At 60.7% G+C, this 20,013-nt stretch overlaps 8 protein-coding genes across 8 annotated transcripts; 2 read left to right on the forward strand and 6 right to left on the reverse strand.

Annotated features, from left to right (window-relative positions):
* Positions 1-71: 71 nt before the first annotated feature.
* GGTG_11119 (hypothetical protein) lies at positions 72-747 on the forward strand (the record flags this gene model as incomplete). Its single annotated transcript, XM_009228999.1, has 1 exon — positions 72-747. The coding sequence occupies one exon, from the start codon at positions 72-74 to the stop codon at positions 528-530; it is 459 nt and encodes a 152-aa protein (XP_009227263.1). The 3' UTR covers positions 531-747.
* On the reverse strand, positions 597-3,062 carry GGTG_11120 (hypothetical protein; the record flags this gene model as incomplete). Its single annotated transcript, XM_009229000.1, has 2 exons — positions 597-1,345; positions 1,433-3,062. The coding sequence occupies 2 exons, from the start codon at positions 3,060-3,062 to the stop codon at positions 597-599; spliced, it is 2,379 nt and encodes a 792-aa protein (XP_009227264.1).
* A 485-nt stretch (positions 3,063-3,547) lies between these two features.
* GGTG_11121 (hypothetical protein) lies at positions 3,548-4,933 on the reverse strand (the record flags this gene model as incomplete). Its single annotated transcript, XM_009229001.1, has 2 exons — positions 4,080-4,933; positions 3,548-3,976 (listed from the first exon to the last, which is right to left on the reverse strand). Exons 1-2 carry the CDS (start codon positions 4,905-4,907, stop codon positions 3,548-3,550), a joined length of 1,257 nt encoding a protein of 418 aa, XP_009227265.1. The 5' UTR covers positions 4,908-4,933.
* Positions 4,934-5,515: 582 nt separating this feature from the next.
* On the reverse strand, positions 5,516-7,524 carry GGTG_11122 (mitochondrial phosphate carrier protein). The gene is made up of 3 exons (XM_009229002.1): positions 7,187-7,524; positions 6,624-7,043; positions 5,516-6,549 (listed from the first exon to the last, which is right to left on the reverse strand). The coding sequence occupies exons 1-3, from the start codon at positions 7,309-7,311 to the stop codon at positions 6,165-6,167; spliced, it is 930 nt and encodes a 309-aa protein (XP_009227266.1). The 5' UTR covers positions 7,312-7,524; the 3' UTR covers positions 5,516-6,164.
* Positions 7,525-8,117: 593 nt separating this feature from the next.
* GGTG_11123 (alcohol dehydrogenase) lies at positions 8,118-10,004 on the reverse strand (the record flags this gene model as incomplete). Its single annotated transcript, XM_009229003.1, has 2 exons — positions 8,118-8,636; positions 8,706-10,004. The coding sequence occupies 2 exons, from the start codon at positions 10,002-10,004 to the stop codon at positions 8,118-8,120; spliced, it is 1,818 nt and encodes a 605-aa protein (XP_009227267.1).
* A 902-nt stretch (positions 10,005-10,906) lies between these two features.
* Positions 10,907-13,073, reverse strand: GGTG_11124 (hypothetical protein; the record flags this gene model as incomplete). The annotated part of the gene is made up of 3 exons (XM_009229004.1): positions 10,907-12,074; positions 12,166-12,882; positions 12,967-13,073. 3 exons carry the CDS (start codon positions 13,071-13,073, stop codon positions 10,907-10,909), a joined length of 1,992 nt encoding a protein of 663 aa, XP_009227268.1.
* Positions 13,074-13,426: 353 nt separating this feature from the next.
* Positions 13,427-14,915, reverse strand: GGTG_11125 (acetylornithine aminotransferase; the record flags this gene model as incomplete). The annotated part of the gene is made up of 2 exons (XM_009229005.1): positions 13,427-14,722; positions 14,796-14,915. 2 exons carry the CDS (start codon positions 14,913-14,915, stop codon positions 13,427-13,429), a joined length of 1,416 nt encoding a protein of 471 aa, XP_009227269.1.
* A 517-nt stretch (positions 14,916-15,432) lies between these two features.
* Positions 15,433-19,980, forward strand: GGTG_11126 (hormone-sensitive lipase). The gene is made up of 2 exons (XM_009229006.1): positions 15,433-16,743; positions 16,834-19,980. Exons 1-2 carry the CDS (start codon positions 16,652-16,654, stop codon positions 19,130-19,132), a joined length of 2,391 nt encoding a protein of 796 aa, XP_009227270.1. The 5' UTR covers positions 15,433-16,651; the 3' UTR covers positions 19,133-19,980.
* The last annotated feature ends 33 nt before the right edge of the window (positions 19,981-20,013 follow it).

The following is a 20,013-nucleotide window of genomic DNA, read 5'->3' on the forward strand; positions in this document are numbered from 1 at the left end:
CTGCAAAAGTACGAGGACCGTATCTGGTCGGCCCCCCTGGCGGAAAGGGAAAACGGCATCAAGTCGACCTGATGGGCGATCTGCGCGACGTTGCTCCGGACATGCGAGTTTTGTCTGTCCCGGGGCTTTCCGTATTGGCAGAGACGACCACTAGCGAGGGTCGCGAGCCCGACAGCGGCAGCCCGATGAGCACGCGCGACATCATCGACCGGATGGCCGAGATCCTGCTCGCGGGCTCTGAGACCACGTCGGACACCATCACCTGCCTCTTGCTCGAGCTGGCCCGCAACCTGGACGTGTGCGCCGAGCTTCTGGCCTCGATGGAGCCCCAGGCCATCCACGGCGACAGCCGGGCCGCCGCCCCAGTACGAGTACTTCGAGGCCTGCATCAAGGAGAACCTGCACCTGCGCCCTATCGCATCCGAGATGGGCCGCGGCACGGGAACCAGTGGGATACGCTTATGGGCTACAACCTGGCGCCCCACACCGTCGTGTTAGCCTTATGCCGCGACCTGCACCGAAACGGGTAGCTGAAAAAAAATCAAAATATGCTAAACATTCAAAGCACGAAAAGAAACAAGAACTATCTCCCGTCCTTAAATATCGACACTAGCCCTACGACTGACGGAGAAGCTCATGCTCCTACGGATCCGGTGGTCCTCATCCTCCTCCGCGTGCAGCTGCTCCCCCGGCAGCCTAACGGCCCGGTCCAGCGCGACCGGCAAGCCTCTGTGACGGCCCCGGAGCATGACGAGGCAAAGCACAAGCTTGCTCCCTGGCTGCCAGCCGCCGCTGAAGCTAAAGCTGTCGAAAGGCACGCCAACACTAATGCCCACGCACCCGTAGGCGGACACGACCTCGAAAATGATGTTGAAGACGGACCACGAAACAGGGTCCCCGAGGAAGTGCGACGTTTCGATAGTTGCGATTACGAGCACCGCCAGCACCAGCCACCAAATGTCGTGCGCTAGCTGTCCGTGGATCTGCTGCGAGATGAAGCTAATGCGCGACGGCCACGCTGCAGTGGTCGTCGTCGCTGAACCGGGGGTTGCGGCCGCCGTCCCCTGCGCCCTTTCGCCCGCCGGCCACGCGCCCGGCCATGCGCCCACGCCGTGCCAGGGGGTAAACGTCCGCCGTAGCGCGTGTCCCACGTCGAGCCCCGGGCGGCTCTTGCCTCGAGCGACGCTGGGTGTTGCGCCTTGAACGAGAGGCTCGCTAAAGCCGGGCCAGGCAGGCCCCGCTTCGGGGTCCGCGAGGGCGGCCTCATCGCCTGCGTAGATACCCAAACTCCGCTCCTCGTACACATTTGAGTGTCGCATTGTGATTACGACAGGGTAAACGGAAACTTTTCAATAATAATCGCCATGTTAGCCAGCCTTTGGTCCTCGGCGGTAAAAAAGTAAAGGGACGGAATTCGGGTGCATTAACTTACTGTACATCATAATTACGTATAACACTTGCAGGCCGATATATAACTTGGCCGGAGGCACGACGTAAAAGCCGCCCGAACGAACAGCAAGCGCTTGGAAAAGGCCGTCGAGAACTCTCGGGCCTACAGGGATGCTTTCGATAACCGGATTTCCGAAATTTAAAAGTTCAAACGCAACCCAATCGACCGAGTTTAACAGGATGACCATGAAAAGCAGCCACCAAGTAGGGCCGGAAGGGAAAAGGTTGGTGTAAACGCGGCGCGGGTATTTGAGGATAAACTCTAACGTCGCTTTGAGTTCGGCGCATTCGTTCTCGTTCGTTGCCCGCCTAAGTAGCCAAAGTACGCTCCAAATAATCAATCGTAAGAATAGCGGGTATGCTGTATTCCCGGCCAGAATCATAAGGCCCATCGTGATAAGGACAAAATAGGCCTGCTGGAAAGGGATCATGTTGGCGTCGAGCAGCGACATGCCTGAATTGTTGAAGGCCGAAACGCCGTTAAACACTCCAAGCCACCACGGCCTGATACCGTTGGCGGTGGCGGTATCGGGCATATTGTTGTTGATCCAAGCGCCGAGCGCGAGGCACCCAAGGAGCTGCCACATAACGAAGTAAACGGGCACGATCATAGCCAGCACTTTGAGGGCGCGGTACTCGCAGCCGCCGAGCTGGTCGCGCTCGTCGCTGCTAAGGTCGTGGAACTGGCCGTTGCGGAGGGCGGGCGTGTTGTCCAGGAACTCTCGCAGGGTTTTGGGCTGGGCGCTGCCTGTTTCCGACTGCGGGGGGCCCGTGGCCATCTTGGGAACGGGTCTCCTCCGCAAGGGCGCATCGCGTACGCCGTCGGCAAACACTATCCGCCCACTCTCGGGGTTCCGAGGTGACGCTGTGTCGGAAGGACCGGGCGCGGGACTCCCCGGTGCGGGTAAAGGCGTCACCGCGTCGTCGGGGTTTTTTTCGGCCGCGGGGGTGGGCGTGGCCACGGTCTCGGCCGGGGGCGCGATCGCGGAAACGGAATCTCTGCTTGCGCGCTTCGGAATGGGCTCCCGAGAGATGGGTGGGGATAACGGCCCGGGTCCTTCATTTGACGTGATGCCCAAGCCGTTCGGGCGTTTGCTTGAATGTGTCGGAAGCTGGAGCGGGTCCCCAAGGCCTGGAGTTGGCACGTTAGAGCGAGCCGACCGAGGTATGGACATGATGCGACGCAGGACGAGGCCGGGAGACACGGCGCCGAGTGCCCTTTTAGCGCGGGCGACCTTGACGATGTCGTCGAAGCGCCTTTCAAACGCGTGCTTACGCGCCAGCACCGTCCAAATCGAAACCCAAATGGAGCTGCCGAGTATAATAAGGACGAACAGTATAACCTGCTGCCATGTGTTGAGCTGGCTTAGGTTAACCGTATTTAGCCCGGCCTCGGTCATGGCCGAAATGACGAGGTAGAGGCTGTCGACATAGCTAACGCGGAAGTTCTCGCTGGACGAGCCCCAGAAAACGACGGAGGCGATGAGACAAACGCCCACAAAGTAGGCATAGTGGCAGGTGATGAATGTGAGGGGAGGCAATAGGCGCTTGGCGCGACCTAGGATTTTGGAAACCGCCCCGTCGTGGCTGGTGAAGCCATGCCGAATGCGCATGATTTAACACGCGAAAAAGGAAAAGAAAGGTTCCGTCAATCAAGGCCAAATGCTGTTGTTTTGCGCGGTACAAGGTCGGGCAAGCCGCGAAACCCACAAAGCGCTGCCGGCTTGGTGATGGAAACGCGTTGGATGGAGAGAAAAAGAAGGGCCGGACACGGTTGGAGAAGATTATCGCAAAGGATTTTGCGACCCCTGTGTGGCGCAGCCCAGCACCCTCGCTCTCCCCCCTGATCGGTCCTCGCATTTAGCGCAAGCTAAGTGTGGGAGGTGACTGCAGGCAACACTGCCTGGAACACGTGTTGTGTTGTTCCCTGCTACAAAAGCTTGTGCAGGGCACAGGCCCGGGAGGGCTAAATGGGACGCCTGTCCATGCAAGTCTGTCCAAGTCCGCTTGTGAGGCCTGCCATGCCAATAGAGCATCGTGTGAGGAGAAAGGTGCAACACCACAGTTCCGTCCAAGTTATGACGTTCGGGACAAATATTTATACAACATACCCCAGAGCTTTCAAGCAGGGCTCCAGAATCTGGAACGGTGCCCTCCACTCCATGGCTCCCAGTGCCAGATAGATGCGGACAAATGGCCAGCTAGAAACCCCGAGCCACGCCGAAACCCACAGGTACCCGACCCAGCGGGGCAGGCGACGCGGAGAGTCGGCGGAGAGAGGCCCCTGGTATCTGCGCGAGGCTGCCGTCTCGGCAAGGATAGCAACCGCCTGCCCAAGAAAGAAGACAAACATGCCGGCGCAGAGGTCCGTCACCGGGACATAACCCCTCGATATCGGGTAGAGGCTGACGGCGTGGAACAGGGCGCTGAAGCCAAACGCGGTCAGCAGGTGGACGGCGTGCGCGGCGGGCGTGCCCCTGGCGATGCCCAGGCGTTGCACAAAGTAGTGGCTGAACCCGAGAGCGGGCTGGGGCATCACCAACCAAAAGCCCTCCATCAGCAAAACTGTCACGCTCAACAGTAGGGACACGGGTTGGGGGAGGGGGAGGGAAACACGCCGCCCAACTCACCTGCCGGAGGATTCCGTGCCAAAACTCCCCCCAGAACCCAGCCACCGAGTCCGCCGCCGCGACGCTGCCAAAGATGGGCGGCCAGTCCTTGGCCTCGCTCAGGCCCAGCCCGACGCCCGCCGCCGCTGCGACGCCGTACTGCGCCGTCCACGACCCCCACACCGTCGCGCCCATCAGCAGCTCCATCAGCGGCCGCGGCGCGCCGCCGCCCGCCCGCAGCAGCAGCCGGCGGCCAACCATGGTCGCGGCTTCGATCGTCACCGTCCCGACCAGCGCGCGCGCCAGCTGCCCAAGCATGAAGCGGGCGCGCCCCTGCCCCTTGTGCTGGTTCTGGCCGGGCACGTCGTCACCTGCGACGTCCTCACCACCACCGCCACCACCACCACCACCACCACCACCACCACCACCACCCCCTACCCCCCTCCGCCGCCGCCCCCGCCAGCAGCCGTGACTCCACCCCACGGCCCTGGGGCTAGCGACGAGCGCGAGGGCCCAGCGCGCCTTTTGCCACGACCAGGGCGCCATGCGCGTCGTCGCCCCGCCGGACTGCTGCTGCTGCTGCTGTCCTCCTCCAAGGCGCCAAAAGTCGCGCTCGGGCCGCTCGTGCAGCAGCAGCTTCTCGAGGGCCGGGAAGTAAAAGATCCAGAGCCCGTTGAGGGCGTAGCGCGCGACGCGGTCGGCGCGCGGGAACTCGTCGGCGGCGCAGGCGGCGGCGTTCGCGCAGATCAGGACGCCGAAGACGGCGCCGCGGTGGGGGAAGGGCGGGAGGTAGAAGGCGAGGGGGAGGAGGATGGGGAGGAGGATGTGCGGGAGAGGGGTGTCTAGCATTGTTGTGTGTGTGTGTGTGTGTGTGTGTGTGTGTGTGTGTGTGTGTGTGTGTTGTTTATTTGTGTTAAGAGTAAGAGTCGATGGGCCATCAACGTTGGGCCCGACGACGAGACATCCATCTAGCTACCCCCTCCGTATTTATCTATCCATCCCGGCCTGCTGCATCTCATGAGGTCGTGCCACTGCCCATCCCGCGTCTGCCACAATGGTCTGACGCGCTTTCAGCTCGGGCAGCTCCGGTGATCTCAGGATCATATGTGATTGGTTGGCCATGGGCAGCTTGCGAATGTGCTTGCTCAACATCTCTGCATGCATTCCTTCCTCAATAGCCCAAATCGGTCTAACGGACTTGATGCCATCAGGGCATCGATTGCCACGTATCCCAAGGGGGTTAATATACACGGCATCACTTCCGGACTTGGTCACCTGCTGAGCCAAATGTCACGAGCCGAAAGTGGGAGCCCGAAATAAATCTTCAGCCTGCTGGCGTGCAAGTGCTGGCCCGATTTGTTTCCCGTTGCTTGTTTAAAATGGGCGTCGGTCAAACAAGAGGCTTTTCCGGAGTCTCTGTAACAAGTCTCAGTGAAAGCAAAGGGGACGCACAAAAACCGTCTTATTATATCACTCGCCTCCGTAATCGCCACCATCAGACTCGGCACTTCAACCAGCATCGAACAAACCACTCTCTCAACCAACTTCTTTACGCTGCCAAGCAACACATAAAGATTATCTAGACTGTTGTACAACCCCTTTCCCCAAAGGGCAGGCAGACCCCATGATTCCTCTATCTTCTTTCCGTCTTTGGTGTAAGTAGTATATTCCCCTTCCCCAGCAACAAAGTTTGCGCCACAAATGTCTAGGATAGCAGCGGCAAAGAAAATGCAGAGATTTCGTCGACGGCATTCTATGAGTTGGAAGATTGCAAACAAAGAACGAGGAACACCGCGCCACCACCCATAGACGAGAGAGAGAGAGAGAAAAAAGATACGTAGAGTTTGAGAAAAAGAAATGCGGGTAGTTCAAGAACAGACAAAACAAAAACAACACCAACAGCGGGGGTCCAAGGCCACTCCGGCGCAGAATGTCGAGACCAGGTCTAAATGCGTAGGCAGGCAAGAGCAAGACGGAGCCCGAACCCATCCTTCCCAGTCCCAAATCCTTCCCTGTCTATTTTTTCCCCACTCCAGCTTCATTATGGGTCCCCTCCCTCGGCCGTCCTTGGGCCGGGGAAGCGCGCAACGCGTTGCTCGCTGCTATTTACTTCGCAATCTCGACACCGCCCGTGGCGCCGAGGGCCTTCTTCAGGTCGCCGTAGATGGCGAACTGGAAGGCGGTCAGGGTGCCGACCATGAACAGACGGGCGGGGAGGCCGGCGAAGGAGCCCTTGACGCCGAGCTCCTTGCTGATCTTGATCAGGCGGCTGGTGGTGCCCTCACCGGGCAGGCCCTTGGTCTTGTTGATCTTGCTCAGCATGGTGTCGGCGGGCTGCGAGATGATGGCGGCGGCGAAACCGGCGACCAGACCGGAGCCCAGGTTGGCGGCCGTCTGGAGGCCGTCCGAGAGGGACTCTTTGGGGTAGGTACGGAAGACGGCCTCGGCGACCTTCTCGTAGACGACGAACTTGGCGACGGTGTAGGGAACCCTGGATTGGAGGGGAAACGTCAGCAGCAGACACCTCAAGTCATTACCCCGCCATCTCGGGTCGGCGCAACTTACTGCTTGAACAGGATGGGTCCGAATCCGGCGTAGAGCGCGCCGAAGCCCTCGGTGCGCACAATCTTGGTGAAGCCGCCGACCAGACCGTTGGCAAAGGTGGGCTCCGAGACGAGGCGGATGCGGGTGGCCTCGAGGGGGCAGAGGGCGATGTCGGCGAAGAACTCGGCCGAGGCGGACGAGGCCATGTAGATCGGGGTGCGGTAGGCCGAGGCGTTGTCGAGGCCGACGGTGTTGATCCACTGCTGCTTGAAGAACTCGTAGCCGCCGAACTTGAAGGCGCCCTGCATGAAGTAGCCGGCAAAGGTGGGGCCGATGCCCGTCAGCAGCGCGCCGGCGCCCTCGTTCTTGATGACCTGCTTGAAGCCGCCGATCATGCCCCTGTTGTAGGTGGCGGGGTCGAGCTGGATCCTCGTCTTGACGCTGCGCGGCGGGTGGGTGCATGTTAGTATTGGCCAAAGTTGGGTATGCCGGATATCACGAAGCGGGCTGAACCCCAAGAACGCGGCCACGGGGATACGAGGCGCACGAGCTTCGAGGTCGTTTGAGTCTTTTGGGGGACGTACACATCGACGGGGGTCAGGGCACCGTGGGTGACGGAACAGCAGACGGCACCGGCGAGGGCGAATCTTGAGTAGAGGGCCAGGCCGGTGGGGGAGACGACCGGCAGGGTATCAGCTTTCGGAGCCATGATGACGGTTGTGTGTGTGTGAAAGAAGTAAAGAAAAAGGTCCAAGCAAAGGATCCGTCAATGGACAGATCTCGACAGAGACAAATTGAGTGGAGATGGGGTCGTCAACGACGGTGGACGTGGTGGTGTCGGAGGAGGTGTTGTAGAAATCCCAGATTTCAAGATCGGAAAAGAAAAAAAAAATAGTTGGCGGCCAGGAAAACTGTTCTGAGGCTTTTTTTAGGTTAGCCGGGCGGGCAGCTTGGCGGTGCGCCGGCCCAGTTATCCAATGGCTGTAATCGGGTGGATTCGGGTACCTCCTTCCGGGTCACGGGGCTTGGCCAAGTCTCGCCCACGCGATTTTTGCCGAGAGGGTACTTTCTTCTGGCCACGGGCTGTTGATGGACCCGTTGAATCCGCGTTTACCGGAGATAAGGGAATAAAGGAGACGCAGCCACTGAGCCACTGCCTCGCACTTTGTGCCTCTGTATAGAGAGCCAAGCTAAAGAGCGAGCTCCAATTGGCCAATGAGCACCGCCAACAGACTGCGACCCAACTTACTGTGCTCAGATGACGGGCTCAGGTCGACATAGCAGGGCACATCAGCAGCTACAGGCCATGGGATTCCGTAATGCCATCCTAATGCCAACTCTGTATTTGTCTTTTCTTTGTCTACGCCCCCATCCGTTTTTGGTGCTCTCCTCAAGCCCACGCACCAAGCCACCAAGCCACCAAGCCCCCAAGCCCCCAAGCCATTCCCAAAAGCCAGACTTTTGCCAGACTTTTACCGTTTTCCTCACATCGGGCTGGCTGAGTCGCCGGCTACCCTACGCAGCCTCGGCCAGGATGTCATCCGACGCCTTCTCAGACAGCATCATGACGGGCACGACAGGGAACGCCCCCGGCACCACGGGGAACGCCGAGGCGTCCACCACGCGCAGGCCCCTGACGCCCCTGACGCGGAACTTGGAGTCGAGCACGGCCATGGGGTCGTCAGAGGCCCCGATCCGCGCGCTCGATGTCGCGTGGTGGCTGTAGGCCTGGTCCCGGATGTACTCCTTGACGTGCGAGTCCGAGCACGGCTCCCCCTTTTTACACGGGTGCAGCGGGTTCCACGGCCCCGTGCCGTTGTAGACGCCGCCCATCAGGAACCGCTCGGCCTCGAGCAGCTCCGTCAGGTCCTGGTCCGCGTTGTGCTCGAAGAAGCGTAGGTTGATGTCAGGCACGTCCCGCGGGTCCGCCGAGCGCAGGCGCACGTAGCCCGCCTGCGACTTGGGGTTCATCTGCACGATGGCGCACGTGAACTGCTCCGGCCCGTAGTTTTCGGGGAACCCGGGCCAGAAACCCTGGAGAACCAAGTCAGCGTCTTCATCTTTGGTAGTAGTCTTCCCATCATGGCTTGGCTTGGCACTTACGTCGAAGCTGAAGCTCCCGCACCACGCGAAAAAGTTCCTGTCCGCCGTCGGCGCCGACGGCGTGCGGAACAGCAGCGTCTGGATCCCGCCCGCGTTGAGCGGAGACCCCTCCTTGAGCGCGAGCAGGTGCGCCTCATAGTTGTCCGCCATGTTCTCGCCCACGCCGGGCAGGTCGGCCACCAGCGGGATCCCGAACCGCTCCAGCTCCGCCTTGGGCCCGATGCCCGACAGCTTGAGGATCTGCGGCGTGTTGAAGGCCCCGCCCGCCACGATGACCTCCTTCCTAGCCCGGTACGTCATCTTCTTACCCTTGGCCTCGGCCTTGTAGTTGGGGTCGGCCGAGTACATGTGCCTGCCCTGGAGGACCTCGACGCCCACCGCCCTCGGCGCGCCCGCCACCGACGGCGACGTGTCGAACAGGACCTTGGTCACGAAGCTCTCCAGCTTCAGCGTGAGGGGGTACTTCTTGGCGTCGGCCATGGTGGCGCGGATGTAGTTGTTGGGGCTGCTGCGGAACCCGTCCTCGTCGGCGTGGCTGACGAGCGACGCGAACTCCTGCCGCCGGTCGCGGTCCGGCCTGTCCGCGTTGATGTCGCTCCCCAGCTGGGCCGGCAGGTCCTCAGTCGAGACGCCCATGCCCCCGGCCAGCGCCCGCGCGATCCTGGTCCCGTCGTTGTCCTCGCCCGCCCAGCCCGCCGGCGTGTCGATGGTCGCCAGCCAGCCGTCGAACCCGTGCCCGCGCGTGCCCCTGGGCAGGTACCGGTTGTTCTCGAGCCGCACAAAGTACTTGCGCATGTTGGCCGCCTCCCACGACCGGTCGCCCGTCAGGTTCGCCACCACGTCCCAGTCGCGCCCGGGCGGGAGGAACGCCACGCCCGCGTTGTGCTGCGCGCAGCCCCCCAGCGTCCCGGCCCGCGGGTAGTAGATGCCCAGCTGCTTGGACCCCTCGGGCGGGTCGAGGCCGACATAGAAGGAGCCGTCGGGCTTGCGCCACGTCAGGCGCTCGTACTTGAGCGCCCGGGCCGGGTCCTCCGAGTGCTTGACGAAGAAGTCCCAGCGCGTCGACTCGTCGTTGCCCGCGGCGAGGAAGTTGTAGATGATGGAGATGTTGGGGTTGTCGTGCTGGTCGTCCCCGGCCTCGAGCAGGAGCGTCGGGTGTCCCGCCCGCGCCAGGTTGGCCGCCAGGGGCCCCCCGCCGGGCCCGCTGCCGACGACGATGTAGTCGTACGTCTCCTCGTCGGCACAGCTGGCTGATGTGGCCGCCGCGGCGACCAGAGACAGGACAAGGCGCCAATGCATCGCGTCCGAGCTATGTGTGCCTGTCTGGATGGTGAACGATTGCTCTCCTCAGGGCCCCTAGTGCAAGCCAAACGGGGCCTGGCGGGAAACCCAAGTCCCGGGCATTTATACCCCGATTTCAAAGCATCTCTGCGAGCGGAGAGATGCCCGAGGCCTCGGCACTCTCTACCCCGCTTGCTTGCTGCCGAACCGTGGATTTGCATCAGGCCAGGTCGTTTCTCCAACTTGCTAGCTTTCAGGCTATAAGCCCTCACTAGGACGGGGCAGGGCGGGTGACGGATGGTTGCATGGCATACGCCGGGACCATGCATGGAGCATCCCGCGCTTATTATCAGATGCCACTCTGCTGTGTCCCTTCCCAGAGCGGTCTAGGCTATTGTCTGGCGTGATTGCTGCTTACCGGAACGACGGCTCCTGGGCATTTGGCATGTATAGTTGTGCGCATCGGCCGCCCGGAGACGGCACGCCAGCCGTTGAAGCGTGCCGCTGGGCGTGGCGGCTGCTGCGGTTGGTCGGCTTGGCCACTGCCCCTGAAGGCGGCCGGAGGGAAGCTCGCCATTAGCATGCCTCCCCACCACACCAGAAAGACAGCCGCGGGTGCAGCTAATAAACAAGGGAGGGGTAAGCCAGAGGCCCAGATGCACGATTCTGCCATTCCGGCGAATGGTTCCGGCCCCAACGGGAGCTTTTCTTGGGTCATGACTGCAAGTCAATTGCTGAGCTGACAACCGACAGTCCGAGCATATGAACTATAGAGTCCGAGCAGAGGATAATGGATAGGAAACGCAGATAGAACTGTGCCCCAAGGCCTCTCGAATCCTCCATTCCGGCTGCCGACGCATTCAACATCCACTGCAGCTCCCGATTCCATTCTCGATAGCTAGTCAAGAGTGGCAATGAGCCTAGTGATTCCTTCTGGGAAGAGAGGGCCCCGGTTTCTGGTCGTCATTCCCTGCCTTCTTTGGAACATCGCCCTCTAGCGCAAAGCGCCAGGCAGCGTATCCTCTGTCGCCTATGTAGATGAGAAAATCGTCGTCCCCGAATATCGCGAGGCGCCCGTAGGACAAGTGAAAGTCGGCATCGGAGAGGAGAGTGTAGAGAGGGTAGACACTCATTCCGTAATGGTCGATCAGTTCTTCGATATTGTCATCCGGATGTGGAAGGGTGTGGTCTTTTGCTGCGACTGGGGATTCCCTTTGCTCGGGGCTCAATCTAGGGAAGCACCGCACAGGGACTTGGAACGTTTGTGGCGGATAAGAAGTCGACTGTTCCTCCCATTCGCTCAAGTATAGCTCCACCCCGGGATTGTATCGGCTTTGTTCCCGCACTGGGCTGGAAGCAAGGACGACAATAGGGACGTCGATCCTTGCTAGACCCCGGACTTCACGCCAGTGGGAGTAGCAGCCTGCGTATAGACCATCCCAGTAGTGCTTGAAGTCATTACTCCACACATTGGTCCTCACAAAAGTGCGCGCGAAGATATTGAAGGTGAGGAGGGCACCCTGTACCGCTGCCAGAGCGTCGTAGTCGGACATATTGTCTGAGTCCGGAGCATCGGGCGCATCGATTATCCCTATACAAATGGAACCATGCGAGTCCGTTGGCGTGCCAAAGCTAGTCATGGGCCCATTAAGGGTATATGTATCAATCGGCGCGGTGAACTTGGTGAACCATCCTCGCCGAAACTGCTGGTCGACGATCTCGAAAACAACCGTTTTGAGGCCTCGGCTAGACGCTGCACGGCCGGATGTGTATGTAATCTTCGAGCTTGTAAGAATGTTGTTAAACATCAGGTACATAACTCCCTTGGCGAATGGGTGCGCCACGAGCCGGGTCTTATGCGAGTCTTTCAGATATTGGCAAGCTTCGAGGGCGTATTCGGTGGGCTCAGACACCTCGTAGTCACGCATGTGACCATCTGCAGTCCAGTCGAACAGCTTTACGGAGCCGTGGAAGCTCAGCATCCCCACCACATGTGGCCCGGCGGTTGCGATGCAGTCTTGATTGATCAACCCCGGGAGGTGAAGGGAGCGACAGGGTTGCTCGGGCTGCAATAGGTTGTAGACATAGCTGGTCCACGTAATCAATGGTCAGCGGGGACACGGTTCGTTTTGCTGCCAAGAAGCGATTCGGAAAGCGTAAGCCAGACAATGGCACATACAGTCGATTTCCACGTCCGCACACCATGAGCGTGTCGCCAAGCGCCAAAAGGTTACAAGAGCTAACTTGCTGGGCGGGTGGCTGAAACCTCCTTCGGACTCCTTCAGAGAGGTAATCGACGACGAAGGGCCCCCGAGGGTCGTCATCATCGAACTGCAGCGCGAGCCGACCGGAGTGATACCTGGCTTTCCCAAATTCTGGAGGTGGAAGGTCGGCAGGCATAGGTGAGGGAAGGGGAGCCCGACGATACTTGGTTACATCCTTGGGCCAGAAGATTTCTGTGGTGTCATGGGGCAGCACGAAATGGCCACGCCATTCATCAGCTGGCAGCAGCCGTTCGACACCGTCAGCCTCGTCGGGGTCGGAACGGTGCCACCAGCGATGGGAGTACAAAGAGCCAAACATCCCACGTCGGCGGCGCATGGTTCCATGAAGCGCCTTGAAATAGGCGCGCCGATGGAGGGTACGTAAAACCCCACCGCCACCCTGGTTGGGTTTGTTGCCGGTCACCGCCACCCTGGTGTCATAGCGACACTGGACCATCTGGTAAAGACCCGGGTAGTTGATGCGGGAGAGCGTGGTGACTACAGCCTCCTGCTGCATGAGGTTGCGCCACGACCGTGACACGTGGACGCAGGCCCCGATATCATCAACATTTAGCCCCTCAAGGACGCAGAGTTGAAGCTCTTGGGGCAGATGGAGGAGGATATCTTTTTGGCTGCCAGCGATGGGACAGGTTGTCAGCGCCTTTGAAGTCTGGCTGGGCCACCACCCTTGGGTCAATGGCTTTAGGTTGACCTACAGAATTTGGTCCATTCGATCCTTCAAGAGTCGGAGCTCCTCGGCCTTCAGGGATGGCAACGCCCGCAGGATCTCTGCAAGACCCGGCATGGGCGCTTGTTGCGCCATGGCTGCTTCCCTGGTCGGGGCGTTGTTGTTCTTGGCTGATGCTTTGATTTGTGGTAAAAAAAGAGAGAATCACTCCGGTTGTGGCCGACCAACACATGAGGTGGAAAACATTCAGGCAGCAGCCAGACTACTTGGAAATTACTCCACTTTTTTGACCCAGCATGAAAGGTACGGCCTACACCTGCATACACTTGTGCACCACCACCAGGCGCCCGAGTATCGAACGACAAGCGTAAAAAAAAAACATGGTTTCAAAACACAATCCGTTTTTATTTGACGGTTGACATACGGCTCACTTGGGACACCAAATCGAGCGCCATAGCTTGGATGCCGGAAATACTCGCACTACTGCATCATGATGCTTGTGTCGCAGCGATGGCCTGGTCTAGTTTGCGGAGCCCCTCCTGGATCTCACCCTCGGTGATGAGCAGGTTCGGCACGAATCGGATCGTGTTCTGACCCGCCGTGATGACCAACAGCCCCCTCTCCCTCGCCGCCGTCAGTATCGGGGTCGGGTCCGACGTGAGCTGCAGGCCCAGGATCAGGCCGCGGCCCCTGATCTCCGAGATGAGGGCCGGGTACTTGCGCCAGAACTGGTTCAGGCCGCTCGCGAGCACGGCACCCTTGGCCATGACCGAGACCTGCAGCTTCGGGTCCGCCAGGCGCTCGAGCACGTGGTGGGCGAGGCGGCACGCGAGCGGGTTGCCGCCGTACGTGGTGCCGTGGTCGCCGACCTTGATCTGGTCGGCGACGCGGGCGTTGACGATGGCGGCGCCGATGGGGAAGCCGTTGCCCAGGGCCTTGGCCGTCGTCACGATGTCCGGGTGGGCCTCGGCGGGGAGCGCCGAGTGCGCCCACAGGCGGCCGGTGCGGGCCAGGCCGCACTGGATCTCGTCGTGGACGAGCACGGCGCCGACCTCGCGGCAGCGGCGGGCCAGGGCCACCATGAAGGCCTCGTCCGCCACGCGCACGCCGCCCTCACCCTGGATCAGCTCGACGATGACGCCGCACGTCCGCTCCGTGACCAGGTCCGCGAGCCCGGCCACGTCGTTGTACTGGCCCTGCACGAAGCCGGGCACCATGGGCGCGAATGGCTCCTGGTACTTGGGGTTGTGCGTGGCCGAGAGGGAGCCCATGGTGCGGCCGTGGAAGGCGTTGGTGAAGGACACGATCTCGGTCTTTGCGCCCGACGGGTCGACGACCTTGCCGACCTTGCGGGCGAACTTGATGGCGGCCTCGTTGGCCTCGGAGCCCGAGTTGCAGATGAAGGCGGCCGAGGCATCATGCATGCCGTTCCCGGATTTGGTCTTTTCTACCAGCAGCCTTTGCAGCGAGAGGGTCCAGGGGTTGTAGTAGAGGTTGGAGGTGTGCACCAGGGTTTGCGCCTGGTCAGCCAGTATCTCGGCAATCTCAGGGTCACAGTGGCCCAGGCCGGTGACGGCGATGCCGGCGGTGAAGTCGAGGTACTTCCTGTTTTCGATATCCCACAAGTACGAGCCATTGCCGCGGACGAAGACGGGCGGCGGGCGCGAGTACGTTGCCACCATGTAGGGGGCATTTTCGTTGACGAGCGAGGCGCTCCGCGAACCGTCGGCGGGGTCGGGATGGGACAGGATGTTTGGAGCTGGGCCTGGAGCTGGGCCTGGAGGCTGTTGCAAAGCAGACACAAAAACACGATCAGTTCAGAACGGAAGCAGTTGCCAAAGACAGACCAGATCGTACCTGCTCTTTGAGCTTGCCTTTCGCTACTGCTGCGGCAGCGGCAGCTGAGGAGAATCTAAAAGAACGGGAGTGCGATGCCAAATTGGCGGGTATCCTTTTGGAAACATATCGGAACGCCATTTTTGCGGTGGACGAAGACAGGTACGAAGACGGGTGTCTGGTAGACGCGGGCGACTCGGAGCCAAGTCAATTGACGCTCAAAACAAGAAATATAAGGAAGAACGACAATAGGAGTTGGTGATGCGTCACCGGGAGATCTGGATCCGGTGAGAACGTTTATTAGAGCCCGACCGCGGCACCTCGTAGCTGTCACAGCTGCTATCGATAGGATGGCGCAGTGAGTCAAATTCAGAATTTTCGGAATGTTAGCCGGCTAATCAGAACCGCAGCTGGAGTAGTTTAGCCATGTTTCCTTCAGGAGCAGCGCAATGGACGGCTCCGATTGTGTGACTTTGGGGTTCCAATTACCCTGCATGCATGCCAGGTCACATTTGCAGGAGACGTCTCCATTGAAACGGCTCCCCAGACACTGCACCCACAAGAAACGATGCCGATATCGCTCCCCAGATTGACTCTTTGACCCAAGACACTGCCCGTCATCAAAACCCGACCAAGGGGCCTACGTAAGGAGGGGTCTCCAGTTCGGTCTCCAGTTCATTACCTTGGATTCGATCAATTGTCCTCGGCCGAAGTGGTAAAAAAGCCACGCATAGAGCCCAACCATCTGTCGGCCAAGAGCCAATCGAGCAGCCCGCCAGATCGGGGCAATGACAGCGGGACGGGCCATGCGACAGACGCGCGCCATAGGCGTGGGCTTCCCGTGGTTGGCGGCGTAGTCATCAATCGTCTATTTGATGGTCTTCAAATCGACAACTTTCATCATCGTCATCCTCCTTCTCCAGTTTCCAATGGCTTCTCGCTTCTCGGCTAAGAACCCCCACCTCGAGTCAGGCTGTTGCTCGCGTCGACCCGTGAAGGCAGTGCTCCCGACAGGCCGGGTCTGTGCACGCCGCATGGGCGAATCAAGCAGCGCGGCGTGGGGGGACGTCATCATGTGAACAGGGTCTTCCAGAAGGCGTCGAGGTTCCTTTCACATGCCAGCGGCATGGCGCAGGGGATTCGCCCTATGGGATTCGCCCTAGCCCAGCACCCACTCCCGGCCAGCTGGACAGCCGCAAACAAAGCCCGTCGAGTCCCATGGGGCTCCGCATTCCATCGGCTTTCACGGTCTGCACGCGCCCGCCTGACGTGGGCTTGGGCTGGTTGGAGCTGGCTTCAAGAGCCGTTCCTCGACTGCTGATCGAACGCTGTCCTCCATGCCTCTCTCTTCCCGCAGTGCGCTACTGCGGCGCGCTCCTGTCTGCGCCTGTTCCCCTCCAACGCTCAATCGTCTTGTTGCTGCCTTCGTCTCACCCGTCGGGTCGGCCTTGTTTCACACCCTCCCTGCCGGGGTCTCCAGACTGCCCCATCATCCCTTCTGTCACATGTCTGGGTGAGCACCAAAACACCGACCCAGCCCAGCCGACGGGCGTCTTTGCCTTAGTTGGGGCTGCTCTTGAAGACGAAACCCGTCCTCCGCGAACCCACCTCAGGCCCGGATCGACGTAGATGCGCCAATGGTCCTTGGGCTGCATGCGAGTCTTTGTTTGTCCCAGCAGCGAGCCTGCAAGATCGTCGGAACAAGATCATCGGAACAAGATCATCGGAACCATCGGATAGTTTAGGCTCGGAGCCAAACGCCCCATCCCGCCTGCGGGACCGGTTCCTGTCCGCGTAGAGTGCCGCCCGTCCTTCGCCGCGGTTCCAGCGCCTGGCAGGTCCTCACGGACCGCTGCCGCCTGCCCCAATAATCAACAATGCTGGACCATGTTCTCGGCAGGCCTTCCACCAAGTCTCGACGGCTTCAGGTGCTGGCTGTGCTGTCGTTCTGGACCGCCTACCTGGTCAAGTAAGCTGACCGCCCGTGCCTTCTCTCGCCGCCTTCTCTCGCCTAATATTGCCATTGCGCACACGCTGACATGGTACCCCGTTGCGACAGAGGGAACAAACATGGGCCACCCATCTTCCAGGTCCTGTCCAGGGTGCTCAGCCGGAGGCTGACGGCCTGGCAGATTGTTGTCGTCACCATGGCCTACCTGTACGCGACGCGCAACTTCAGCACGCTGGTGGGCCTGGCCAGCCCTGAGCCGCTGGCCAACATGTACGACACCACGTATTTCCGGGCCACCTGGGTCCTGACGGCCCTGGACGCCGGCTTCTGGACGGCCATGAAGATCCGGAACAAGTGGCTGCGCGATTTTTGCAGTATCATCTTTACGGGCTTCTATCTCTTCCAGACGGAGAAGGCCGACGAGAAGGTCCGCAAGGTCCGGGCCAACCTCACGGTCGAGCACCTGCGGGTGAGCTGGAACAAGGGCGTCTCGCCCTACATCGCCTTTCTCCAAAGCCTCATCAGCCCGCGCTTCAGCCGCTGGCCACCCCGGCAGATCCGCATCCCGCGGCCCGCCACCAGCGACTTCAAGGAGCCTGTCAACGGATGGCTCTACTACGATGGCCCGCTTTCGGACCTTGAGCACCACAACAAGATGGTGCTCGACTTCCCTGGCGGCGGGTTCGTGGCCATGGACCCTCGATGCAATGACGATAGGCTGCTAGGCTGGGCTTCCAAGACGGGCCTCCCCATCCTGAGCCTGGACTACAAGAAGGCTCCTGAGTTCCCCTACCCTCACTCCCTCAACGAATGCTACGACGTCTACACCACCATCATCAACACCAAGGGCCGCTGCATCGGACTCCCAGGGATAGAGATGCCGCGAATAATTCTCTCGGGCGACAGCGCCGGCGGCAACCTCGCGACGGCAACAACGCTTATGATCATCGAGAGCGGCAACTCGCCTGTGCGCCGGTTCCAGGGCCAGACGGATCTGCCCCTTCCCGAGGCCCTGATCCTGTTCTATCCAGGTCTCGATATGAACATTGGGAACTGGATGTCGGACGAGCAGATGTCGTTGATTAGAGACAGGCGTGTGCGCAACACGAACCGCAGGATCGTGCGTCGCAAGAGCATGCAGTACAACAACCTCGTCGGCACACCTCACCACTCGGACGATGAGGATGAGGGACCGGATGCGCAGCAGCAGCAGCAGCAACCGACACTTGCCATCACGCCACCATCGGAGAGGGAGCTGGCGCAGTCCCGCGTGGGTGCTGACAAGGCACGGAGCCCGCACCCGGAATACGCACATGAGGGGCCAAGCACGTGGACCAAGTCCCAGCAACAGCCGTCACGACAGAGGCCCTCGGCGGCGGCGCGCAAGAACAGCAACGGCAACGGCAACAGCGTCAAAGGCGTCACCGACACCCCATCATCGTCGCACCACTCGGAGCCGCTGCGCACGCGGCTGGCAACGTCATCCATGATCTCGTACTTCAACGACCGCATTCTATCGCCCGAGATGATGAGGGCCATGATCATCCTCTATATCGGCCCACACAACCGGCCCGACTTCTCGTCCGACTACCTGCTCTCACCGGTGCTCGCGCCCGACGTGCTACTAGCCCGTTTCCCCAAGACGTACTTTTTGACGGGTGAGCGCGACCCGCTGGTCGACGACACGGTCATCTTCGCCGGCCGACTGCGCCGCGTCAAGGCTGCCATGCACGCCTCGGGCGGGCGGCGGTTCGAGTACATGGACGACGACAGCCTTTCGCCCGGGTTCAACGAGAAGGACGTGGCCGAGACGGTCCTGATACCCGGCGTCTCTCACGGCTTCATGCAGTACCCAACCATCTACCCACCCGCGTACAAGTGGATCGACCGCTCGGCTGGCTGGATCGAGGAGGCTTTTGCGGCGGCGGATCGGCGCGAGCGCGAGAGGCGCCGCGCCCTCGTCTCGTCCAACCGAGGCAGGAACGGCCCCAGGGCGACGGCCGCTGCGAGGCCAGGCGGCGACGGCTCGCCCCTTACGACGAAGGGCGAGGGTAGGCACCATGTGCGCACCGAGTCGAGCGGCGACGAGTGGGATCGGCCGCTAGAGATGAGCATGACGCGGCCGAGGGGCAAGGCGGCCACGGAGCAGCAGCCAGAGCAAGAGCAGCCCGAGGAAGGCAGCAACGCGGGTGAGGGCGACGACCAGGCGGCGTCCGAGGCTGGCGCCAACGGTAGCAACGCCGATATCAAGCGGAGGAAGAGTCTCAAGGGCAACAACGGCAGCATCAGAGGGAGGAGGGAGTACAAGGACAAGGCGCTCAACCGCTTGGCCAGCTCGGATGACCTCCTCGGCCGGAGAATGCAGGGACTGGCTGGTGGGCTCACCGGCCTGATTGAGGAGGAATGATTGATGCTTTAGGATGTCGGCATGGCGCTTCTTTTCTCACTCGTTATATCACATCCGACAGCACCTGATCTGTTTAAACCCACTGGCATGGTTTCTTCCTTGGATATGAATGCATTCCATTAGATTTACAGCCCTTGCCATTGCCCAGGCCTTTATATTTGCTTCCAAGATATCTGCGGCGCTAATATGCTTTGCGCAGCGCCCACCATCGAACGTCTGTCATCCAGGTAATACTCCTGTCAACACAGCTTACCAACTCACTCTCACATGACACCGCAACTGCTTACTAGCCCAGCCAAGTGGTCCGCCATCAAGGCTCGCCGCCGCCTTGTTGTAGCACGAAGATGGTCCCTTGGCGACGGCGACAACGGGGGGGTACTACCTGCAACCTAGAGCTTCTAGAAAACGCGAGGCGCGGGCAGGTAATCTATGGCGCTGACGCAGGGGAGGAGGGCAGACGGAAACACCTAGTCTGGCTGTGTCTCTCGCGCCGTGACACAGACGGGAAGCTCCAGCTCGGAGTGGGGAGATGAGTGATGACTGGCTGGCTGGTCAGCCATAGAGGCGCCAGCACCCCCAGCCTCGCCGTCGCGAATCGGCGAACCCCGCCTTGTCGCTGGCCGCCGGGCTTCTCCTACCTAGTGCCCGGCCCCGGCGCCCGCCTATACATCACAGCACGCGCTCTCTGCTTGCCGAGATTTTTCTCTTTCGGAAGGAGCCACAGGGCAGGGCAGGGGGTGGGTACGCGGGAGCGACGCGGGAGCCTGCCGCCCGTGCCTTGCGCCGTGTCACCCCTCCGTCAGCCGCCTTGCTTGGTTAGGGTGGCGGTAGTGGGGGGAAGGGGGGNGNGNGNGNGNGNGNGNGTGTGTGTGTGTCGTCGT

Source organism: Gaeumannomyces tritici, assembly GCF_000145635.1.
Source record: "Gaeumannomyces tritici R3-111a-1 unplaced genomic scaffold supercont2.6, whole genome shotgun sequence".
NCBI lineage: Eukaryota > Fungi > Ascomycota > Sordariomycetes > Magnaporthales > Magnaporthaceae > Gaeumannomyces > Gaeumannomyces tritici.